Source organism: Schistocerca serialis, chromosome 3 (genome assembly GCF_023864345.2).
Source record: "Schistocerca serialis cubense isolate TAMUIC-IGC-003099 chromosome 3, iqSchSeri2.2, whole genome shotgun sequence".
In the NCBI taxonomy this organism is placed as follows: Eukaryota; Metazoa; Arthropoda; class Insecta; order Orthoptera; family Acrididae; genus Schistocerca; species Schistocerca serialis.
Genome location: NC_064640.1, coordinates 79983952 through 80008006, shown reverse-complemented (window position 1 = coordinate 80008006; position 24055 = coordinate 79983952). Strand labels below are relative to the sequence as shown.

At 41.0% G+C, this 24055-nt stretch overlaps 1 protein-coding gene and 1 non-coding gene across 3 annotated transcripts in view; both read left to right on the top strand.

Annotated features, from left to right (window-relative positions):
• Positions 1-20043, top strand: part of LOC126469740 (dual serine/threonine and tyrosine protein kinase-like) — a 339571-nt gene extending 319528 nt beyond the window's left edge. For both annotated transcript variants that reach the window (XM_050096949.1, XM_050096948.1), the window contains 2 exons: positions 10855-11022; positions 18028-20043. In XM_050096949.1, the coding sequence (XP_049952906.1) occupies positions 10855-11022; positions 18028-18032 (173 nt within the window). In that variant the 3' untranslated portion in view covers positions 18033-20043. The remainder of the gene's footprint in view (positions 1-10854; positions 11023-18027) is intronic.
• Positions 16058-16132, top strand: Trnap-cgg (transfer RNA proline (anticodon CGG)). Its single transcript has one exon. It is a non-coding gene; the product is annotated as a tRNA-Pro (tRNA).
• Positions 20044-24055: the final 4012 nt, after the last annotated feature.

The following is a 24055-nucleotide window of genomic DNA, read 5'->3' as shown; positions in this document are numbered from 1 at the left end:
AGGTAAAATTAGGAAAGCTTATATATAAATACTACAAGCCCAATGTAACATTTGGAATGAATGTACACATTGAGTATATGTACACTACAGGCCATTAAAATTGCTACATCACGAAGATGACGTGCTACAGATGCAAAATTTAACTGACAGGAAGAAGATGCTGTGATATGTAAGTGATTAGCTTTTCAGAGCACTCACACAAGGTTGGCGCCGGTGGCGACACCTACAACGTGCTGACATAAGGAAAGTTTCCAACCAATTTCTCATACACAAACAGCAGTTGACCGGCGTTGCCTGGTGAAACGTTGTTGTGATGCCTCGTGTAAGGAGGAGAAATGCATACCATCATGTTTCCAGCTTTGATAAAGGTGGGATTGTAGCCTATTGTGATTGCGGTCTATTGTATTGCGACATTGCTGCTCGCGTTGGTTGAGATCTGATGACTGTTAGCAGAATATGGAATCGGTGGGTTCAGGAGGGTATTACGGAACGCCGTACTGGACCCCAACGGCCTCGTATCTCTAGCAGTCGAGATGACAGGCATCTTATCCGCATGGCTGTAACGGATCGTGCCACCACGTCTCGATCCCTGAGTCAACAGATGGGGACGTTTGCAAGACAGCAACCATCTGCAAGAACAGTTCGACGAAGTTTGCAGCAGCATGGACCATGGCTGCGGTTACCCTTGATGCTGTATCTCAGACAGGAGCACCCGCTATGGTGTACTCAACGACGAACTTGGGTGCACAAATGGCAGAATATCATGTTTTTGGATGAATCCAGGTTCTGTTTACAGCATCATCATGGCCGCATCCATGTTTGGCGACATCGCGGTGAACGCACATTGGAAGTGTGTGTTTGTCATCGCGATACCGGCACATTGGAAGTGTGTGTTTGTCATCGCGATACCGGCATATCACCCAGCGTGATGTTATGGGGTGGCATTGGTTACACGTCTCAGTCACCTCTTGTTCGCATTGATGGCACTTTGAGCAGTGGATGTTACATTTCAGATGTGTTACGACCTGATCCCTGCAGAACCCTACATTTCGGCAGGATAATGCATCACTGCATGTTGCAGGTCCTGTACGGGCCTTTCTGGATACAGAAAATGTTTGATTGCTGCCCTGGCCAGCACATTCTCCAGATCTCTCACCAATTGAAAACGTCTGGTCAGTGGAGGCCGAGCAACTGGTTCGTCGCAATACGCCAGTCACTACTCTTGATGAACTGTGGTATTGTGTTGAAGCTGCATGGGCAGCTGTTCCTGTACACGCCATCCAAGCTCTGTTTGACTCAATGCCCAAGCGTATCAAGGCCATTATTACGTCCAGAGGTGGTTGTTCTGGGTACTGATTTCTCAGGATCTATGCACCCAAATTGGGTGAAAGTGTAATCACATGTCAGTTCTAGTATAATATATTTGTCCAATGAATACCCGTTTATCATCTGAATTTCTTCTTGGTGTAGCAATTTTAATGGCCAGTAGTGTACTTACATTGTGCTTAGGAAAACACATACAAATGACCAATAGAAGAATAATATAAACTCTCATATGCAGTTGCCATTAAGTATATTTTCAGACAACATTATTTAGAGATGTCAAATGCCAGACTGAAAACAGCAAACTTGAGAACCATGTTACTTCAACTTGACACCAAATGGTGTTGATCTCCAAGATCGAAACATACCAGAACATGGCGTTTACAATATACGCAATGCTGTAAACAACATTTACCATTACATTTGTTTTTTACAGTAAGTGTCATATTGTCAATGAAAGAATAAAACAACATAGCATATGTTATGAATAAAACCTGTCATGGGACATCTACAAAGAACATACAGCACACCAGACGCAATGTCCAAATATTCCATTGAGAGACAGCAGTGTCAAGGCCATCATTAGAAAGAAAAACAATATGCAATTTTTAAATTATTTTTCAAACGAAGTGAGCAATTGTCAATCTATTGAGACCACAGATGGGCCATGTCAAAAAAACCACCTCATAAATAAAAAAAATAATAATTCTAACTGTGTTAGGGTGGACTAGGAAAAGATAGAGATAGGTGTGGGGTGGAGGGGGTGAGGTGGGAACTAAGTACAGGGAAAGGACAGATAAGGTAGAAGTAGGGTATGGGTGTTGGGGGGCAGGGGTGAGGGGGAGGTGAGTAGAAAAATAGGCAAGAGATGGTGCAGGGAGTGGGGGGGGGGGGGGGGGGGGGGATGAGGAACTGGAAGGAAGGGCAGCATGAAGGGACAGGGGGGAACAAAAAAGGAAGGGGAGAATGTTACATTGATGGTACAATTTCATATAATAATACTATATTAAAACATAATGACCATGTTTTTTATGTAATTACATTTTAATATAATTTTTAATATTATTACATTTATTATATAAATCTTTCCCCAGTCCATTTCAATCGCACGTCCAGCCATCCTGATTTAGGTTTTCCGTGATTTCCCTAAATCGCTCCAGGCAAATGCCGGGATGGTTCCTTTGAAAGGGCACGGGTGGCTTCCTTCACCGTCCTTCCGTAATCCGATGAGACCGATGACCTCGCAGTTTGGTCTCTTCCCCCAAAACACCCCCCCCCCCCCTCCCCCCAACCCCCCAGTCCATTGATATTTATTTTATTTTTTGGCCCGTCTGTGGTCTCAGTAGGCTGACAGTTGCTAGCTTTGTTTGAAAAATGATTTAAAAATTGTGTATTGTCTTCCTTTATAATGATTGCCATTACATAGCTGTCTCTTGATGGAATATTTGGTCATTGTGCCTAGTGTGCTGTACGTTCTTTGTATATGTCATAAGACAGGTTTTACTCATAATGTGTGCTATGTTTTTATTTTTTCATTGATGATATGATGCTTATTGTTAAAAGCGGATGTAATGTGGCAAAGGATGTTTATGACATTTTGTAAACTGTAAATGCTATGTCCTGGTATGTTTTGATCTTTGAGATCAATGCCATCTGGTACCAAGTTGATGTAATACTGTTCTGGAGTCTGCTGCCTCCAGTTTTGAAAATATGCTTAACAGCAATTGCACATGAGAGTGTGGCATTTTTCTTATTTTGCTCCTTTGTATGAGCTTCCCTAACAATATTGTAAATACATCTACTCAGCATGTAGTATTGTTCCCAATGTTACATGATGCTTGTAGTATTTATATATAAGCTTTTCTAATTTGGTCTTTTGTGTTAATTTTGGTCACAGTTATCTGATGGTGATTACTTGAAATGCATCATAAATAAAGTATTTAGCTCAAGACATTTCCAAGGAATTACTGCATGCCAAGTTTGAATAGCCACATACCTTAAAAATGGATGACTTCATCAGTCAAACATGAGGAATTAGGTGGGTTTTCTTTCTACACGGAGTAGTGTTTCTGATCTTTGTTTTCCATTTTGATGTGATGGAAATTTATTTATTTATTTTTGTCTGTTTCTGTTTCAAGGGTGAAGTGTATTTTTGGGTAGGCGGTATTGATGTCTGTGTAATTGTAGTACATGGTCATGTGTTTCAGCTACCGTGCAAATTATGTCATTAACATAGCAGTACCAATATGCCCCCTGCCGCCGTTGGATAAGCAGCTGAGCAGCAAGTCGTATACTCCTAGCTCACTCATTTGTTACATAGTTTAATTCTTAATTTCTTTGCGTGTTTTTGGTTCTTGCATTGTTTAATTCATAAATTTCGGGCGTATTATAGTATTTGAGAGTGTAGCGTCGTGTTTTAGTACCTGAATAGTGTAATTTCGCTTAGTCTCCTTCCGCCGCCGAGCAGTGTCAGCAGTGCGCAAGTAGCAGCATTACTGCATTTACTAGGCAATCTTGTATTTTAATAACCGTTTAAATTTTGTCGATTTGTTTGCGCTCTCTGTAGATTAGTTCAGACGTTCTTTGCAAAACAGTTTGTAGCATGGATAGGGACTGCAACTGCTGTGTTCGGATGCAGGCTGAGTTGGCATCCCTTCGCTCCCAGCTTCAGGCAGTGTTGGCTTCGGTCACACAGCTTGAGGCTGTTGCCAATGGGCATCACTGTGGGGGGTCCGGATGGGGGTTTGTCGGGGACGGCCAGCTCGTCCCACGCATCCCCTGATCGGACTACGACTGTGGTTGCCCGGGATACTGCCTGCATTGAGGCTGATCCCTCACCTGTGGTAGAGTGGGAGGTCGTTTCAAGGTGTGGCAGGGGGCGAAAGACATTCCGGAGGGCTGAACGGAAAGCCTCTCCAGTTTGTCTGACGAACCGGTTTCAGGCTCTGTCTCAGGCTGATACTGATCTTCGGCCTGACATGGCTGCTTGTCCTGTTCCAGAGGTTGCCCCTCAGTCTGCAAGATCCGGGCAGTCGCAGAGGGTGGGCTTACTGGTAGTTGGGAGCTCCAACGTCAGGCGCGTAATGGGGCCCCTTAGGGAAATGGCAGCAAGAGAGGGGAAGAAAACCAATGTGCACTCCGTGTGCATACCGGGGGGAGTCATTCCAGATGTGGAAAGGGTCCTTCCGGATGCCATGAAGGGTACAGGGTGCACCCATCTGCAGGTGGTCGCTCATGTCGGCACCAATGATGTGTGTCGCTATGGATCGGAGGAAATCCTCTCTGGCTTCCGGCGGCTATCTGATTTGGTGAAGACTGCCAGTCTCGCTAGCGGGATGAAAGCAGAGCTCACCATCTGCAGCATTGTCGACAGGACTGACTGCGGACCTTTGGTACAGAGCCGAGTGGAGGGTCTGAATCAGAGGCTGAGACGGTTCTGCGACCGTGTGGGCTGCAGATTCCTCGACTTGCGCCATAGGGTGGTGGGGTTTCGGGTTCCGCTGGATAGGTCAGGAGTCCACTACACGCAACAAGCGGCTACACGGGTAGCAGGGGTTGTGTGGCGTGGGCTGGGCGGTTTTTTAGGTTAGATGGCCTTGGGCAAGTACAGAAAGGGCAACAGCCTCAACGGGTGCGGGGCAAAGTCAGGACATGCGGGGACCAAGCAGCAATCGGTATTGTAATTGTCAACTGTCGAAGCTGCGTTGGTAAAGTACCGGAACTTCAAGCGCTGATAGAAAGCACCGAAGCTGAAATCGTTATAGGTACAGAAAGCTGGCTTAAGCCAGAGATAAATTCTGCCGAAATTTTTACAAAGGTACAGACGGTGTTTAGAAAGGATAGATTGCATGCAACCGGTGGTGGAGTGTTCATCGCTGTTAGTAGTAGTTTATCCTGTAGTGAAGTAGAAGTGGATAGTTCCTGTGAATTATTATGGGTGGAGGTTACACTAAACAACCGAACTAGGTTAATAATTGGCTCCTTTTACCGACCTCCCGACTCAGCAGCAGTAGTGGCAGAACAACTGAGAGAAAATTTGGAATACATTTCACATAAATTTTCTCAGCATGTTATAGTCTTAGGTGGAGATTTCAATTTACCAGATATAGACTGGGACACTCAGATGTTTAGGACGGGTGGTAGGGACAGAGCATCGAGTGACATTATACTGAGTGCACTATCCGAAAATTACCTCGAGCAATTAAACAGAGAACCGACTCGTGGAGATAACATATTGGACCTGCTGATAACAAACAGACCCGAACTTTTCGAATCTGTATGTACAGAACAGGGAATCAGTGATCATAAGGCCGTTGCAGCATCCCTGAATATGGAAGTTAATAGGAATATAAAAAAAGGGAGGAAGGTTTATCTGTTTAGCAAGAGTAATAGAAGGCAGATTTCAGACTACCTAACAGATCAAAACGAAAATTTCTGTTCCGACACTGACAATGTTGAGTGTTTATGGAAAAAGTTCAAGGCAATCGTAAAATGCGTTTTAGACAGGTACGTGCCGAGTAAAACGGTGAGGGACGGGAAAAACCCACCGTGGTACAACAACAAAGTTAGGAAACTACTGCGAAAGCAAAGAGAGCTCCACTCCAAGTTTAAACGCAGCCAAAACCTCTCAGACAAACAGAAGCTAAACGATGTCAAAGTTAGCGTAAGGAGGGCTATGCGTGAAGCGTTCATTGAATTCGAAAGTAAAATTCTATGTACCGACTTGACAGAAAATCCTAGGAAGTTCTGGTCTTACGTTAAATCAGTAAGTGGCTCGAAACAGCATATCCAGACACTACGGGATGATGATGGCATTGAAACAGAGGATGACACGCGTAAAGCTGAAATACTAAACACCTTTTTCCAAAGCTGTTTCACAGAGGAAGACCGCACTGCAGTTCCTTCTCTAAATCCTCGCACAAACGAAAAAATGGCTGACATCGAAATAAGTGTCCAAGGAATAGAAAAGCAACTGGAATCACTCAATAGAGGAAAGTCCACTGGACCTGACGGGATACCAATTCGATTCTACACAGAGTACGCGAAAGAACTTGCCCCCTTTCTAACAGCCGTGTACCGCAAGTCTCTAGAGGAACGGAGGGTTCCAAATGATTGGAAAAGAGCACAGATAGTCCCAGTCTTCAAGAAGGGTCGTCGAGCAGATGCGCAAAACTATAGACCTATATCTCTTACGTCGATCTCTTGTAGAATTTTAGAACATGTTTTTTGCTCGCGTATCATGTCATTTCTGGAAACCCAGAATCTACTATGTAGGAATCAACATGGATTCCGGAAACAGCGATCGTGTGAGACCCAACTCGCCTTATTTGTTCATGAGACCCAGAAAATATTAGATACAGGCTCCCAGGTAGATGCTATTTTTCTTGACTTCCGGAAGGCGTTCGATACAGTTCCGCACTGTCGCCTGATAAGCAAAGTAAGAGCCTACGGAATATCAGACCAGCTGTGTGGCTGGATTGAGGAGTTTTTGGCAAACAGAACACAGCATGTTGTTATCAATGGAGAGACGTCTACAGACGTTAAAGTAACCTCTGGCGTGCCACAGGGGAGTGTTATGGGACCATTGCTTTTCACAATATATATAAATGACTTAGTAGATAGTGTCGGAAGTTCCATGCGGCTTTTCGCGGATGATGCTGTAGTATACAGAGAAGTTGCTGCATTAGAAAATTGTAGCGAAATACAGGAAGATCTGCAGCGGATAGGCACTTGGTGCAGGGAGTGGCAACTGACCCTTAACATAGACAAATGTAATGTATTGCGAATACATAGAAAGAAGGATCCTTTATTGTATGATTATATGATAGCGGAACAAACACTGGTAGCAGTTACTTCTGTAAAATATCTGGGAGTATGCGTACAGAACGATTTGAAGTGGAATGATCATATAAAACTAATTGTTGGTAAGGCGGGTACCAGGTTGAGATTCATTGGGAGAGTGCTTAGAAAATGTAGTCCATCAACAAAGGAGGTGGCTTACAAAACACTCGTTCGACCTATACTTGAGTATTGCTCATCAGTGTGGGATCCATACCAGGTCGGGTTGACGGAGGAGATAGAGAAGATCCAAAGAAGAGCGGCGCGTTTCGTCACTGGGTTATTTGGCAACCGTGATCGCGTTACGGAGATGTTTAATAAACTCAAGTGGCAGACTCTGCAAGAGAGGCGCTCTGCATCGCGGTGTAGCTTGCTCGCCAGGTTTCGAGAGGGTGCGTTTCTGGATGAGGTATCGAATATATTGCTTCCCCCTACTTATACTTCCCGAGGAGATCACGAATGTAAAATTAGAGAGATTAGAGCGCGCACGGAGGCTTTCAGACAGTCGTTCTTCCCGCGAACCATACGCGACTGGAACAGGAAAGGGAGGTAATGACAGTGGCACGTAAAGTGCCCTCCGCCACACACCGTTGGGTGGCTTGCGGAGTATCAATGTAGATGTAGATGTAGATGTAGAATATAGTACTTTGTACAATTTTGTCATGTGATTACTTCCACAATGGTTAATACTTCTTGTTTCTGTGTTTGTGGAAGAAATTTTGTCTCTCATAGTTGTATTTCTGTTATTTTGATTGTTTATTCAGTTTGTATAAGGCTGTACATTGATGTGATCTCAAATGAGAGTAGTGTCGCTATATAGGGTACATTCATATCTTTCATCTTGTCAATTGGGTCATTGGTGTTTTCTATGCTTCTGTTTGTATAAGTGCAGTGTTTTTGTAGAAACATGTGCATGTATGGCTAAATGATATGCTGGCTCAGTCTGATTGGAACATTGGGCTTGTTAATTTTTGGTAAATTTTGGGTTCTTTCGCACTTTTCTTTTTATTTGGCATCTTTCATGTTTAACAGTTTTTGTATGTCCCTTTGGAATCTTTGTGTTGGGTCGCTTTTTAGTTTTTTTATTTGGCTTTCTGTTACGTACTTCAGCTTTTCCGTGGTGTAGCCCTTCCCTTTTCTGCTCTTGTGACTATTTCATTGTGTGCTTTCAGTTTTTTGTGTATCTATATAGTTGTTCTCTCTTCAGTGGTGGTACTGTTGTTCCAATAATCTGATTTCTTCTGCTATCAGTTCTCTGGCTAGCCCTGCATTGAAATTTCCTGTATCTTTCCTTTGCCTCAATGGCCAGAGACAGTGGTCATGTGTGTTGGAATTGTGCTTGCATGAATGTGTGTAAGTGTTTTCTATATTAGAAGGACCTTGAGGACCTTGGCTGAAAGCTCACATGTATAGCAGATAATGATGTTGTTTCCTTTTTACCCTGTTTTATTGTATATTTATTTTTCTGTAATTATGTTTCTAATTGCTCTTTGTGTAATATGTGTTGAGATTGTGTTCAGATCCCTTTTGATGTAGTTCTTCTTCGTGTGTGGAAAACTGTATTTCTGATACATTAGGAACTCTGTATGTTGTGTATGCTGGTGTCTGTTGTTCGTGTTGTGTGGGTTTATTTCAACAGTTTCTTTAGTTTATGGTCTTATTTCTCAAGCTGCTTTTCTATTGCCGTTTCTGTGTGACTTTTCACCTACTCAGTAATGTCATAAAGTATTGCAGACTGTTTAATGTGAATGCCTAGTTGTAAGTGTCTTTGTGTTGTGTGGTGTTGAGCAGTCATTTCTTTGAGTACATATGACTGTTATGCACACAAATTTTCCCATCTTCCAATTTCTTTTTGCCATATCTCCCCCCCCTCTCTCTCCCCCCCCCCCCCCTCTCTCTCTCTCTCTCTCTCTCTCTCTCTCTCTCTCTCTCTCTGTGTGTGTGTGTGTGTGTGTGTGTGTGTGTGTGTGTGTGTGTGTGTGTGAGAGAGAGAGAGAGAGAGAGAGAGAGAGAGAGGGAGAGAGAGATTATATTATGTATCAATATATGTTTAATCATTAGGGACTTTCTTCTTCCTTTTATCATGTTGATTTTTTAAACGCTGTTTGTCACAATTATTTATATTTTTCCCTCAGCTTAATCTAGGATTAATGATATGGATGGATGGACTGACATCTCATACTCATTAGGGTGTCTTGAAGCCTACATGTGCATTACACATTATCTTTTTGGCACGGTCCTATTGGAGGTGGTTTACAATAGATTTTTTCAGCTTATGAACATATCAGATAAAGTGTATCATGTGGATGGCTGTAGTGATTGCACGTGAAATGTACTGATGAGTTTTCATGTTACTGATAATTGTAGAATGAAAAGGTGGGGGAGAGTGCAACATGGTGCTCACACTTAACCTCATCTCTCAAAAGATGGCAAATATGCCACTCAGTTTAATAATTGCATGTTACTCACAGATCACTATCAGGACCTTCATAAAACTGCAATTCATAAGACACCAAAACATTGTCACAAATTTCGGCAACTAGAACCTGCTTTCTACCACCTCTCATTCCCAACCAAATTCTTGTGATGAAAAAAATTTTCTACCAGCAGAATATAAATGAACTCCCTTTGAATAAAGCTCATTTGTGTAGCCATGAGTTAGAGATTGCAACCACAGAATCAGAGAGAACTTGATTTGAAACTCCCTGGCAGATTAATATCAGTGCACACTCCGCTGCAGAGTGAAAATCTCATTCTGGAACTTGATTGATTGATTGATTTTTTTTTTTTTTTTATGCAGTAGGTCTGACCTCTTTGCTTCTGGTTAGCACCAAATGAAGTTGTGCAGTGGTTAGCACACTGTACTCTCATTCAGGAGGATGATGGTTCAAACCTGTGTGCTGCCATCCTGATTTAGGTTTTGTTGATTTCCCTAAATTGCTTCAGGCAAATGCCAGGATGGTTCCTTTGAAATAACATGGTCAATTTCCTTCTCCATCTTTTCCTAATCTGATGGGACTGATGACCTCACTGTTTGGTCCCCTCCCTCAAATCAACCAACCATCTTTCTGGTGAGTGTTTTATTTATCAATAATAATAATAATAATGATAATAATAATGATAATAATAATAATAATAATAATAAAGGTTACGAATAGTTATGTGGATGCTAGCAAACTCATTTCTACATCTCTTAATTCCTAGAACCCACTGACAATATATACAGTAACTGTGAACCATGTATCAAAAGAATAAAAAATTTGGTTGCAAAAGAGAGTGTATCTGTTAATCTCCATTGAAAGCTGTAGAATATGTCCAAAAATCTTGACCAAAATAAAGTTTAATGTGCATACGTATACCAGGTTCAGCTAGTCTTCTTTATCAGAGGTCAAAGCATTTATCACCCTTAAGGAATGTGGCTTGGACATTTGGGTGCACATTTTTGTGTTACTTCCTCTTAACTCCTCCGTACAACTCTGCATTATGTACTCATAATGGAATAATTATATAGCTATCTGATTGTTGTGTAATTGTTGTGTATGCCAATTGATGGCTTCCATGTCGTCTGGTGCGGCAGAGGATTTTTTTTTTTTTTTTTTTTTTTTTTTTTTTTTTTTTTTTTTTTTTTTTTTTACGTTATAAATGATAAAAATACTTGATTTATTTACTTATTTTTCCCTTTTGTTCCTGAAGGTATTCGACCGGAAAGGCTGGCCCATTTTGATGACCAGTGTTGGCATCTTATGGAGCAGTGCTGGTCAGGTGAACCGTCCAGGAGACCACTTCTGGGATACGTTCAGCCTCTGCTCGAATCTATTCTCGAACAGTATTCCCGACGATTCTCTGAACAGCTCACACCAGGTCTGGTACCATTCCTAATTGTTCTGATCGAGAAGTGTTCCAGTGTTAATTTTTATTACATTAACCCAGCTCCTTTCCTTAAAAAAGCCACATATGTATGCTCCTGTGGGTCATAATGACTGGGTGGTATTTAATGGCATTGAAACTTGTTATAATTTTAAATTTAGGTTCTATTTACTCATCTGTGGTTATGTTTGTGCTAGGAATAAATAGTTTCACAATTATTTACACCCACTTTGTCCACTCGTATAGGTGCTAATTTGTCATTTGCTCTTCATACGCTTTGATCAGACTTGTCATTAAAGAATGATGCACATGAGATTCAGCAGAATCATTTCTTTGATATTACAGGAAGAAAGATGCATCTACCTGTGTCTGGAACCCATAGACAGACTGTTGAGTCACTATGTGATTTATACACACCAGCCAGTTTTAAGGAACCCATATAGGCTTAAAGTGTAATTTTATTTAAAGGTGTGTGTGTTCTCTAGCAAGCAAAGTCTGCAAATGCTTGCTGAACTGTTTCCCTTAGAACACAAACTTGGGCAAATTTGCACAAGCAACTCGCTTTGGTAGTTTAATATCAGGAACCCCACTAGAGTTGTGTTATGAGACCGGCAAGTGGAAGTTTACATTGTGATGGTTAAAAACAACAGCTTACCACCACAGTTGTATCATTATTATTATTGAAGAAAAATTGTGATAAAAACAAAAAATTAAGAAGAAAACGGAATGTTTTGGGTGAAGAAATGGAGTTGGGTGGGGGGGGGGGGGGGGGAGGGGGGGAGGGGGCATACATATTTAAGTTAACAAGAAACACTATTGAATGAAATAGAATCAGAGGACTTTGCTCAAACTGAAAACATTCTGAAAATGTTCTATGCAAATTTTGAACATCTCTCTTCTGTTGTACAATCAAATATTTGAAAACATCATACAATAACATGACAAGCTGTATCACCAAGAGATGACCTGTTAATCACTCTTCAGTTTTTGCAGACAGTATTCATAACTTTATCACAAACCTGAATTAATTTGTGTTTCTGTTCAAATAACTTATGGGGATGCAGCCGAGTGACCCCTTCAACAACCACCAATATGGAACTTCCTGGCAGATTAAAACTGTGTGCCGGACCGAGACTCAAACTCGGGAACTTGCCTTTCGCAGACAAGTGCTCTACCACTGGCCCACGAAGGGCAAAGGTCCCGAGTTCAAGTTTCAGTCTGGCACACAGTTTTAATCTGCCAGGAAGTTTCATATCAGTACACACTTCGCTGCAGAGTGAACATTTCATTCTGAACCACAGATATTTCAACAGGTGCACACAGTGTCATTTTCATGGCACAAATTCAGCAAGGAAGTGCTGTACAAGGGAATTCAAAACCTCTGTTTGCAGAGCATGTCTGAAAAGATTTCTCTCTCTCTCTCTCTCTCTCTCTCTCTCTCTCTCTCTCTCTCTACAGCAACAGATGATGTAGCATTAACTCTGGCCCTCCGTGCTTTTTTTCCCCAAGGATGAGAGCAAGATTCCATTGGGAGTATTTAAGGAAAAACTTCCACCTATGTTTAGAAAGTCACTTCCTAATTTAATGTAGCTTATTCTTACTAACACTATCCCAATTTTCTGCAATAGCAGATTTGCTCGGCTGTTATGTCAGTACATTGATCCTCCACAGTCCAGATGGTCTGACCAGTGAATGATGTGCCATAACTGCAAGAAATACTATTAACACCTTCTGTACGCAAACCAAGATCATCCTTTATGGAGTGTAAAAGGGCCCTAATCTTAGATGGTGGTCGAAAAACACATTCCACATCATATTTCAGCAAAATGTGATCAGTTCTTTTGGAAATGTAAAAAGGCGGTAGATTTTGGTGCCACATTGGTATTATTACCACTCGCCCATTGCACGTTAGTCAGTAGTGAAATTTATCTCAACTCACATTGGACATGAAAATGACCTTCGTCATTTAATTTAATCAGGAAAAGAGGACAGTATAGGAGCGGATATAGCAAATGAAATTCCATTCCAAGTTATTTTGGACAAAATTTGAGACCCAGTGCCTGATTCAAAACTGGAAAGAACACATCTGTTGACTAAAAATGATTTATACAACATTAAACAATGTCACAATCTGTGCTCTACATCTGGTGGACATCAGAATTATGAGACCAGTGTTGAGGCACAGGTGAGAAGTAGACTGGAGTGAAAGTCCGTGCATGCTGTTTCACAAACTAAAGACATTCTGAGGGAGCTGCATCCATAGGTGAAAAGTTCAGATTTTGTGTTAGTAATAATGAAGACTGTGTAAGGTGACATGTTGAAGTTTGCAAATGACTGGGTGTGTGTTGATGGTGTGCATGGGCTTAATTACTACTGTGTTAAGTTCATCACAGTACTGGTATTAGATTACATGAGACAAGAATTCCCCATTTGCCTTTCACTTTTACAATAGCATTGTTATCAATTTTTTTCAGTGTATATAAGTGGAAACTGGGAAGATCACCCTCAAGGCCTTTATGTGTAGATTTAGCAGAGCCCTTCTATAATGCTTGCAACTCTAAAATGGATGTTCCAAAACTGCAGACTCAGAAACACGTGAAGCACAGTCAATCACTATATCTCTACTCTAAGAAAGGCAGATAGCAGGTGATGTCACAAAGAATGTAGAAATGGCAAGAAATTGTGGTTGGTTATTAGGAAATTACAATTTATTAAATCCAAATTCTAAAACTAGTGTATAGTGCAATCACAAGTAAAACATGATGTCCAACTTCTCAGTTCTGTGTGTCCTGTGTTTCATTTTTCCCATTACTGTCATATTTATTTATGGATTTTTTAAAAAAAATTGTGTATTGAAATTACTACAACAGCTATCGTGTCAATAGATTAGATGTTAAGGTTACCATGGCTCTGCAGTACAGTGACGTATTTTGGAAAATAGCTAGTTACTACTGAGTGGATCATATATTCCAGTCACTTCACTACTTCTTACCATTTTGTGAGATAGTGCAGTATATCTTGAGATGAATTACTAATCATCTGTTGCATGCTTTTGTTTGTCATGGCTTCTTCCAGTGATATGAGCCCAGTTTTTTTCCCAAAAATCTACATATCCATGTGGCACAGAGAATGGCTTTTGGTTACGGCACAATCCCAAAATGTTTTTAACAAAAATATTGAATAGGGCATCTGTTGGGAATATTGTAACAGAATTTAACTATTAATTCAGCCCAACGGTGTATGGTAGCACAAAATTGTTTAATGCTCTAGTTCATTAAAGGTGGCAGAGTGCATGCTGTTTAATTAATAACACTTGCATGACAGGATGGCACTAGAACAGAAATGTGGCACCATAATAAGAAATGACCCGTAACACTTATTAAAAGTATGTTACAAAATGGTATTTAACTATAGTGCAGTTTGATGTGTGGTGCTTTTGTCCTATGCTAGTGTAAATAATTTTGCTGTCTCTTGGCAGTCTATGATATTGTCACTATGGCTGAATGTAATTGTGCAGTCACTTTCTAATTGTATCTAGTTCTCCATAATTAGTGACTGCTAAGTCAGAATGTTATCTCCCCAATGGAACTTACTCCATAGTGTAATTGTAGGTACTATACTGAACTGGCTACAAGCACTGAATTGTTCATCTAATTGCAATATCAGAACTGTGTGTTTGGATGTCCACAGTGTCCCGTGTTTTGTGCCTGTCAGCAGTAGGATTTCTGTGTCTGCCAGTACAAGATGGAAGCAATATAGTCCACTGTTCACAGTACTCTTTTGCGACTGGTAGCACTATCGGCATTTTCAGACATCAAATCACTCTGAAACATTGATACACTCATCTAAGTGCTACATAATGAACCTAAGGGACACCTCTTGACAATGCTGGAAGAAAGTAGCATTTTTTACAAACCATTTACAAGAGCCTGGCAATACATTAAATTATCAGAATGACTATATTAACAGTCCATTTTTTTAGAAACTTTGAGCCCTCCTCCAACCGTCTACCTTGACACAATGCATGTGTGAACTACAACCCTATTTACTAAAAAGAGACAATGGTGGTGCATTGGCTCACACATAATTCTAGCTGCAATCTGGCATGCAGACTGCCTTCTGCATATGCTGCAAAACTTGTGCACCATACAACGCCACCAAGCAGAATTAAGTACAGTTAAACTCTAAATGTCGCATTCTGTTCCTGCACTCTTAGGTACTTTACAGAATTCCAGTTTTACAATTTTTCATCTTTCGGAGTTATATCAGCCATACGATCGTTGTCACAGCAGGACACATTGCAGGAATTCCTTGCAAATTTCACCATGGTGTAGTTTATATCTATCCTACACCAGCATTTGGAATGAACATTTGGGCAAGCATAGGCATAACCTGTAGTGACTTGGTTGTGCCACCATTGCCTCAGTTGCCTGGTGGCATTATTTCTTGTAATTTTTGTCAGATGTATGGTCATAATTCCCTTTATATAGTCTCCAGGTGATGTTTTTACATTTGAAAATGACGACGTAGTTCATTGAAACCAGTAATGTAACCCTTTTTCCAGAATGAGATTTTCACTCTGCAGCAGAGTGTGCGCTGATATGAAACTTCCTGGCAGATTAAAACTGTGTGCCGGACTGAGACTCGAACTCAGGACCTTTGCCTTTCGTGGGCAAGTGCTCTACCAACTGAGCTACCCAAGCACAACTCACACCCCGTCCTCACAGCTTTACTTCTGCCAGTACCTCGTCTCCTACCTTCCAAACTTTACAGAAGTTTCAAAGGTCCCGAGTTAGAGTCTCGGTCTGGCACACAGTTTTAATCTGCCAGGAAGTTTCATATCAGCGCACACTCCGCTGCAGAGTGAAAATCTCATTCTGGAAACATCACCCAGGCTGTGGCTAAGCCATGTCTCCGCGATATCCTTTCTTTCAGGAGTGCTAGTTCTGCAGGAGAGCTTCTGTAAAGTTTGGAATGTAGGAGACGAAGTACTGGCAGAAGTAAAGCTGTGAGGACGGGGCGTGTGTCATGCTCGGGTAGCTCAGTTGGTAGAGCACTTGCCCGCGGAAGGCAAAGGTCCCGAGTTCGAATCTCGGTCCGGCACACAGTTTTAATCTGCCAGGTAGTTTCATAACCCTTTCTTTTTAAAGAAAAAAATTTATATACTGTGGCTATGCCTTCACTTGTGTAGTTTCAAATAAAATTTTATATGGTTGATGTCAATGTGATGTAGAATTATGGAACATGTTGTATGCTCAAGAATTAGGACGTTTTTGGAAGATGAACATCTCCTCTATAAAAATCAACATGGATTTCACAAACAGAGATCCTGTGAAACTCGGCTCACTCTGTTCCTCCATGAGATCCACAGCGCAGTGGACAATGGCGCTCAGGTTGATGCCGTGTTCCTAGAGTTCAGTAAGTCATTTGACACCATACTGCATTCCCATTTAATGAAAAAATATGAGCTTACAGAGTATCAAAGCAGACTTGCAATTGGATTCAAGACTTTATTGCAGATAGAACTCCAAATGTCGCTCTTAATGGAACAAAATCGACAGATGTAAAGGTAATATCCAGAGTACCAAAGGGAAGCATGATAGGATTGTTGCTGTTTACAATATATACTGTATAAATGATCAAGTAGAGAGTTTTGGATGCTCTTTGAGGCTATTTGCAGATGATGCAGTTGTCTGTACCAAAGTATCAACACTGGAAGGCAGTAAGAATTTGCAGAACGACCTGCAGAGAATTGATGAATGGTGCAGGCTCTGACAGTTGACCCTGAACGTAAATAAATGTAGCATATTGCGCATACATAGGAGAAGAAATCCACTACTGTACAGCTACACTATTGATGACAAACAACTGGAGACAGCATCTACCGTAAAATATCTAGGTGTAACTATCCAGAGCGACCTTCAGTGGAATGACCACATAAAACAGATAGTGGGAAAAGCAGACACATGACTCAGATTCATTGGAAGAATCTTAAGGAAATGTAACCGATCCATAAAAGAAGTTTGCCCGATTCTTGAGTATTGTTCATCTATCTGGGATCCCTATCAGGTACTACTTATACAGGAGATAGAGAAGATACAACGAAGAGCAGCGGGTTTCGTCACAGGATCATTTAGCTGGTGAGAGAGCATTATGGAGATGACAAACTAACTCCACTGGCAGATGTTACAAGAGAGATGCTGTGCACCATGAAGAGATTTGTTATTGAAATTTCGGAACAGCACTTTTCTGTAGGATTTGGACATATTACTCCTCCGCCGCCGCCGCCCCCCCCCCCCCCCCCCCCACGTATATCTCACTTATTGACCACAAACAGAAAATTTGAGAAATTAGAACCAATACAGAGACTTACCGATAGCCATTCTTCCCATGCACTCTTCATGAGTGGAACTGGGTTGGAGGGATCAGACAGTGGTACGAAAGTACCCTCACCCACACCATTAGGTTGCTTGTGGAGTATGATGTAGATGTAGATATGTCATTCAAACCCACAAAAAACATAGTAAAAACCTAATTTGCAAATAATTTATGTTTTGTAGTTTGTTAAATAATTATATTACTTAACTAGAATTACTTATTCACGCATGCACGCGCGCGGGTTAGTAGCCACCCTTGCATACCGACAGTTAGGAGGGCCTTAACTTGTATTCTGCACGAGAGATAAGTTATACTATAAATGATGGTTGCCTTAACTAATATGTGAAACCTATAGAGAGACTTTTAAATGTAATAAAACACTCAAGGAACATTATTTACTATTGTCCTTCCCACAAGAAATATTTCATTGTGGATCTGTGAAATGTAAGTGAAGAATAAATGAATGTTTTCAGTCTATAGTTTTCTTTGTTTTTGTTTAAAAAGCTATGTGAATTGTTCATTCTGTAACTTATTTATTTTCATGTAAACTTTTGCAGTTCTAGACTTTCTGTAGAAGAAACCATTTTCATTTGTTTCATAGATTTCTATGTTCTATTTTAGAATGAAGAGCTGAAGTTTCAAATATATGCCAAATATACTTAGATAAGGATGAGGACCATGAGGAGGAGGAGGAGAAGAAGAAGAAGAAGAAGAAGAAGCTCGTGATCTATCGCAGCCCATTGATAGGAGGAATTTGGTATGCGCTGCTGCTCCTGTTGGGTCATCTTTCTTCATAATAAAGTATCTAGACTGGTGAAGTTTTTTGTGGCTTGTGCGTTATGAGAACTGTGTCCCTCAGTGCAGTAGCATTTTTATTGATGACTTTAGGTTGTTCAACCAAAAATCAGTATTCGTTTTATTACATTTTATTGCAGTTGATGCAAAAAGTGAAATTAGAAGATGCTACATCATCAGCCTTGGTGATTTACATCAGATTCAATATTTTTTCTGTATTTATTTTGTTTATATCTCATGTGCTACTTTCTCATTTAAGAGTCACTCATTTTTCCTGTGTTTTAATTGCAACAATAATTTAAAAATACATCTAACTACATTTAGTCTCCATTATGATGTATGACAGCTGAACAAGAATCTCTTCCCCCCCCCCCCCCTCACACACACACACACACACACACACACACACACACACACACACACACACACACAGACAGAGAGAGAGAGAGAGAGAGAGAGAGAGAGAGAGAGAGAGAGAGAGACTTAAATTTCATCTTAAAATGTTTAGGAGTTGAAACTGTACATATTAATATGTAAAAGTTTAATATTTATTGACAAAAAAATAAAATCAGTCTTAGATATGTGGAAAAGAGCTATATTTTCATAAGCATTTCATTTTTTCCATTTGGAATGCAAGTGCTTCAGAAATTAAGTTGCCTGTGCTACAGTGTGTTTAGTTAAAACAGGCATTTACGTGTTTTATGTTTACAGCACTTCCTTGGTTGATTATACTGTAATTAATGTTAAAAAATATTGTCGACTTAAGGCAGGAGAAATTTAACTGGTACACCTGAGACCATCTGTAATGGCAGTACTGTCTTTAATCACGTTTTTCACTATCGTAATTGAAACCTAATCGAGAAAAGAAAATTTTGCCCTTATTTGGGTGTGACAATCTTTCAGTTTCCAGAAATCTTTTATGTAACAACAAATGGGCAAAATGTCAAAAGATACTGACTTTGTAGAAACACTTAAAGATAAAAAGTTTATGCCACATATCTTAAGAGGCTGTATTTCAGAAAGAGTCTGATATTTAGTTTTGTATCATTATATAAAATGCAGACATGAAAAACCATATACACACTAAAATAATTATTGTGATGTTGCTTCAGTCTCATCATCATGGTTTATAAATTGCATACACACTTTTTTCTGTATATGAAATTTGTGTAATAGCATTAAGTTACTTTTGCCTTAATAATATTCACTTGCTTGTTTTCAAATGGTACTTAGATTTTATATGCAGTAAAATGATCACTGTTTTAACTTATATGCTTCCATTTTTATTTCCAGTTTTAATGTTACAAGGCCTGTAGAAATACTCTACAGTGATTTACTCACTCAGATCATAATAGTTGTGAAGCATTTATATGTTTTTCTTTCTGTTTGACTGTGTATGCAATACAGAATCACTCTGAGTACAGAAATGTCAAACGTGAGCTTATCGTACGTAAATTTTGTGAATTTCATAGGTCAGGTTTGACTGCAACATGAAATGATGATTCATTAATACAAACTTCCACAGTTAATGATAAAGGACATGAGAGAGACAGATTTTCTTCTTCTAATATTGTACTTTAAAGCCTAAAATCAGAATATAAATTATCAGTCCGTGTAATTCAGTTGAAATGAACTACCAGAAATAGTATGTACTTTGGCAATGAACTGGTGTCCTTCACTGTGTATATGTTGTGTTGTCCTGTTACTCAGATGAACTTTTTTTAAAAAAAATGTATAACTTACGTTGTGATTGAGAAATCATAAACCACTTGTCCATTTCTAGGAAACTGTAATATTTATTACAATATTTACTGTAAATAAAGTACTTTTACATTTCTAAAATTGAGATGTTTCCTCCGTTAACTCATTTCAAAAGTTGTTTTCAAACTTAATTTGTTTGCCTGTTTGAAGCATTATTTCATTAACTTTTATTAAGTTGTACTATAATGCTTCAATTCATTTATTTTTCCTGGGAAGCATTTATGTGCGGTCATCACTATTTACTTTATTAGCGGGATTGTGCCCAGTGAACTCGCACGTCTCACAGATGGGTGTAGGAATTTTGCCCATTCTTCCTGCAGTCTGATAATGAAAACAAAATCCTTGTCCCCATTAAAAGTGCTAAGTTAGTGCATGCATAGCACATATGGTAGCATTATTTGGCCATATTACCAAATGTGTAAAATTTAAGTTTCTGTCTCATGTATTTTACAAAATACACTCCTGGAAATGGAAAAAAGAACACATTGACACCGGTGTGTCAGACCCACCATACTTGCTCCGGACACTGCGAGAGGGCTGTACAAGCAATGATCACACGCACGGCACAGCGGACACACCAGGAACCACGGTGTTGGCCGTCGAATGGCGCTAGCTGCGCAGCATTTGTGCACCGCCGCCGTCAGTGTCAGCCAGTTTGCCGTGGCATACGGAGCTCCATCGCAGTCTTTAACACTGGTAGCATGCCGCGACAGCGTGGACGTGAACCGTATGTGCAGTTGACGGACTTTGAGCGAGGGCGTATAGGGGGCATGCGGGAGGCCGGGTGGACGTACCGCCGAATTGCTCAACACGTGGGGCGTGAGGTCTCCACAGTACATCGATGTTGTCGCCAGTGGTCGGCGGAAGGTGCACGTGCCCGTCGACCTGGGACCGGACTGCAGCAACGCACGGATGCACGCCAAGACCGTAGGATCCTACGCAGTGCCGTAGGGGACCGCACCGCCACTTCCCAGCAAATTAGGGGCACTGTTGCTCCTGGGGTATCGGCGAGGACCATTCGCAACCGTCTCCATGAAGCTGGGCTACGGTCCCGCACACCGTTAGGCCGTCTTCCGCTCACGCCCCAACATCGTGCAGCCCGCCTCCAGTGGTGTCGCGACAGGCGTGAATGGAGGGACGAATGGAGACGTGTCATCTTCAGCGATGAGTGTCGCTTCTGCCTTGGTGCCAATGATGGTCGTATGCGTGTTTGGCGCCGTGCAGGTGAGCGCCACAATCAGGACTGCATACGACCGAGACACATAGGGCCAACACCCGGCATCATGGTGTGGGGAGCGATCTCCTACACTGGCCGTACACCACTGGTGATCGTCGAGGGGACACTGAATAGTGCACGGTACATCCAAATCGTCATCGAACCCATCGTTCTACCATTCCTAGACCGGCAAGGGAACTTGCTGTTCCAACAGGACAATGCACGTCCGCATGTATCCCGTGCCACCCAACGTGCTCTAGAAGGTGTAAGTCAACTACCCTGGCCAGCAAGAGCTCCGGATCTGTCCCCCATTGAGCATGTTTGGGACTGGATGAAGCGTCGTCTCACGCGGTCTGCACGTCCAGCACGAACGCTGGTCCAACTGAGGCGCCAGGTGGAAATGGCATGGCAAGCCGTTCCACAGGACTACATCCAGCATCTCTACGATCGTCTCCATGGGAGAATAGCAGCCTGCATTGCTGCGAAAGGTGGATATACACTTTACTAGTGCCGACATTGTGCATGCTCTGTTGCCTGTGTCTATGTGCCTGTGGTTCTGTCAGTGTGATCATGTGATGTATCTGACCCCAGGAATGTGTCAATAAAGTTTCCCCTTCCTGGGACAATGAATTCACGGTGTTCTTATTTCAATTTCCAGGAGTGTATCAAAAGGTCATTGAAAAATTATTCTTACTTCAGTTTGAGTTTGTTGGCCCATCTTTTTTATAAAAATGGAACCACATTACACTTTTCCTGCATATGCTGCACATGATTGTATGTGACAAAACTGTGAGCATTTCCTTGGCTTCTGTAACATGATCCCTGAGGGTCCTCGATTCACGTGAGGACAGTTTTATATCACAAGACAAATGCATACACTAAGTAAGTTTCATTAATTAAAATTAAATTCCAGTTTACATTTCTATTTCTGTTCAGCCAAGAACCTGACAGCTTATTTGTAGCATTTTAACGATGAGTTTACGAGAGAGATATAAATGGATTCCTGCAGCCTCTTGTTCTTGGATGTAAAAGGGCAACATATTGCACCTATACTGCATCTAGAAAGGCCACACAAGCGTACCCTTATTTACACACATCAGGCTGTCCACTGACTGTCTGCATAAGTACACAAAACACGGAGTATCACAGACGTGAAAGCCTTTCATTCAAATAGTCTCTTTCACGTATCGTGTTTAAAAGGAATGGTTATTTGTCGTAATAGTGCCACCAACTGCTATGTGAAAGAGAGCATAATTAAATGGGTGAAGAATATGAGGATGAAACAAACCCAACAACAAATCATCAATAGGTTGGGAATATATTTAAAATGATGATTCCTGTTAAACTACCAAGAAGCAGTTTTCATCTGCCCACAAAACTGCAGGTGCTGATAGGTTGCAGTAAAGATAATGTACACCTGCAAGAAAGTGATTTGCTCACGAGTCCATGCTACCAGCTTGGCTTACAATCTGTTCAGGACCTTTGCTTGAATGAAATGATGCACACAGTAACATAAAAGTAATATTCCAGATCTTGGACTTTTATTATTTGATCAGCAATAAATTGATCAATATTTGGTTTGGCTGGCCAGTGTGGCCGAGCGGTTCTAGGCACTTCAGTCCGGAACCGCGCGACTGCTATGGTCGCAGGTTCAAATCCTGCCTCGGGCATGGATGTGTGTGAGGTCCTTAGGTTAGTTAGGTTTAAGTAGTTCTAAGTTCTAGGGGACTGATGACCTCAGATGATTAGTTCCATAGTGCTCAGAGCCATTTGAACCATTTTTTTGAATATTTGGTTGTCAGAAGGTATCATCAACTGTGACAAATCTGCCTCTTGCATTGGTAAGGGTGTTATGCTGTAACAAATTTTATGAAAATCTATTACCTCAGTGTATATACAGTTAACTACCAGCATGGTCTTCCACTCAGCTGGAAGGAAAAGTGACAAATGTTCTGTGGAGCCTCACAAAAATGAAATGCAAAAATGTTTTGACCATGGAAAGATTTGAATACAGACATGGGTGGACTCTACAAAGGGTCCTACATTTAAGGTATCCACAACAAATTTTAATGAAGTATACAAATTTTCGATGTCGGTTTCATTTCTTTTTTGTCAGTCTTTGCGTATGGCATTTTTGGGCAGAGCATGTGAACATGTCTGCAATAAACTGTTCATCTACTGCCACTGAATTGACTAATTTTGAAAAAACTTATTTTTGAATTAGGGGCACATATCCAGTAACCTGCATAACACGTAGCCCCTCCCTTCCTCTTCAGCCAAGGTTAACATACCATGATAGGGACTGCATGAGACACTGAAGATCCATGTACACTCACCCACTGCCAACAACTCAGTGGCATACAAGATGTGCAGAGTAGCATTGAGGTCATGTGATCTTCAAGCTATGAATGCATCCTCATGTCTATGAAGTGTTCATCATACCATTTCTGGGTGGAGGGGGGGGGGGGGGGGTTTGCAGTGCTTGCCAGAGTTTATGAGCAAGATGCTATAGGTAACAAAAATGATTTATATGATTAGACTGTAGGTTCCTGTATCACTCATTGGTTGTATTGTTAAACCTGTTTAAATAGGCGTTTTTATGATCAAAATGAACTACTCAAAGTGCGGGTACCTTTCATGCCTGACCATGATGCGAGTGTCTATGATGTCAATGATCTATAGATTGTGCCGAGTGTGGAGTTCTAAGTTTCTGAGTATGGGGCACATCCACAGAGACAAGGGACTATACCGGTGTCTGCTACCATCAGAAGTTATAACCCATTATAGTTGAACTCACTTGTGTTATAGAAATGGATTTTTTGTATTCTTAATCTTTATTACGTTTGCTTTGTTTTCATGGCAAGTTATGCAAGGCTC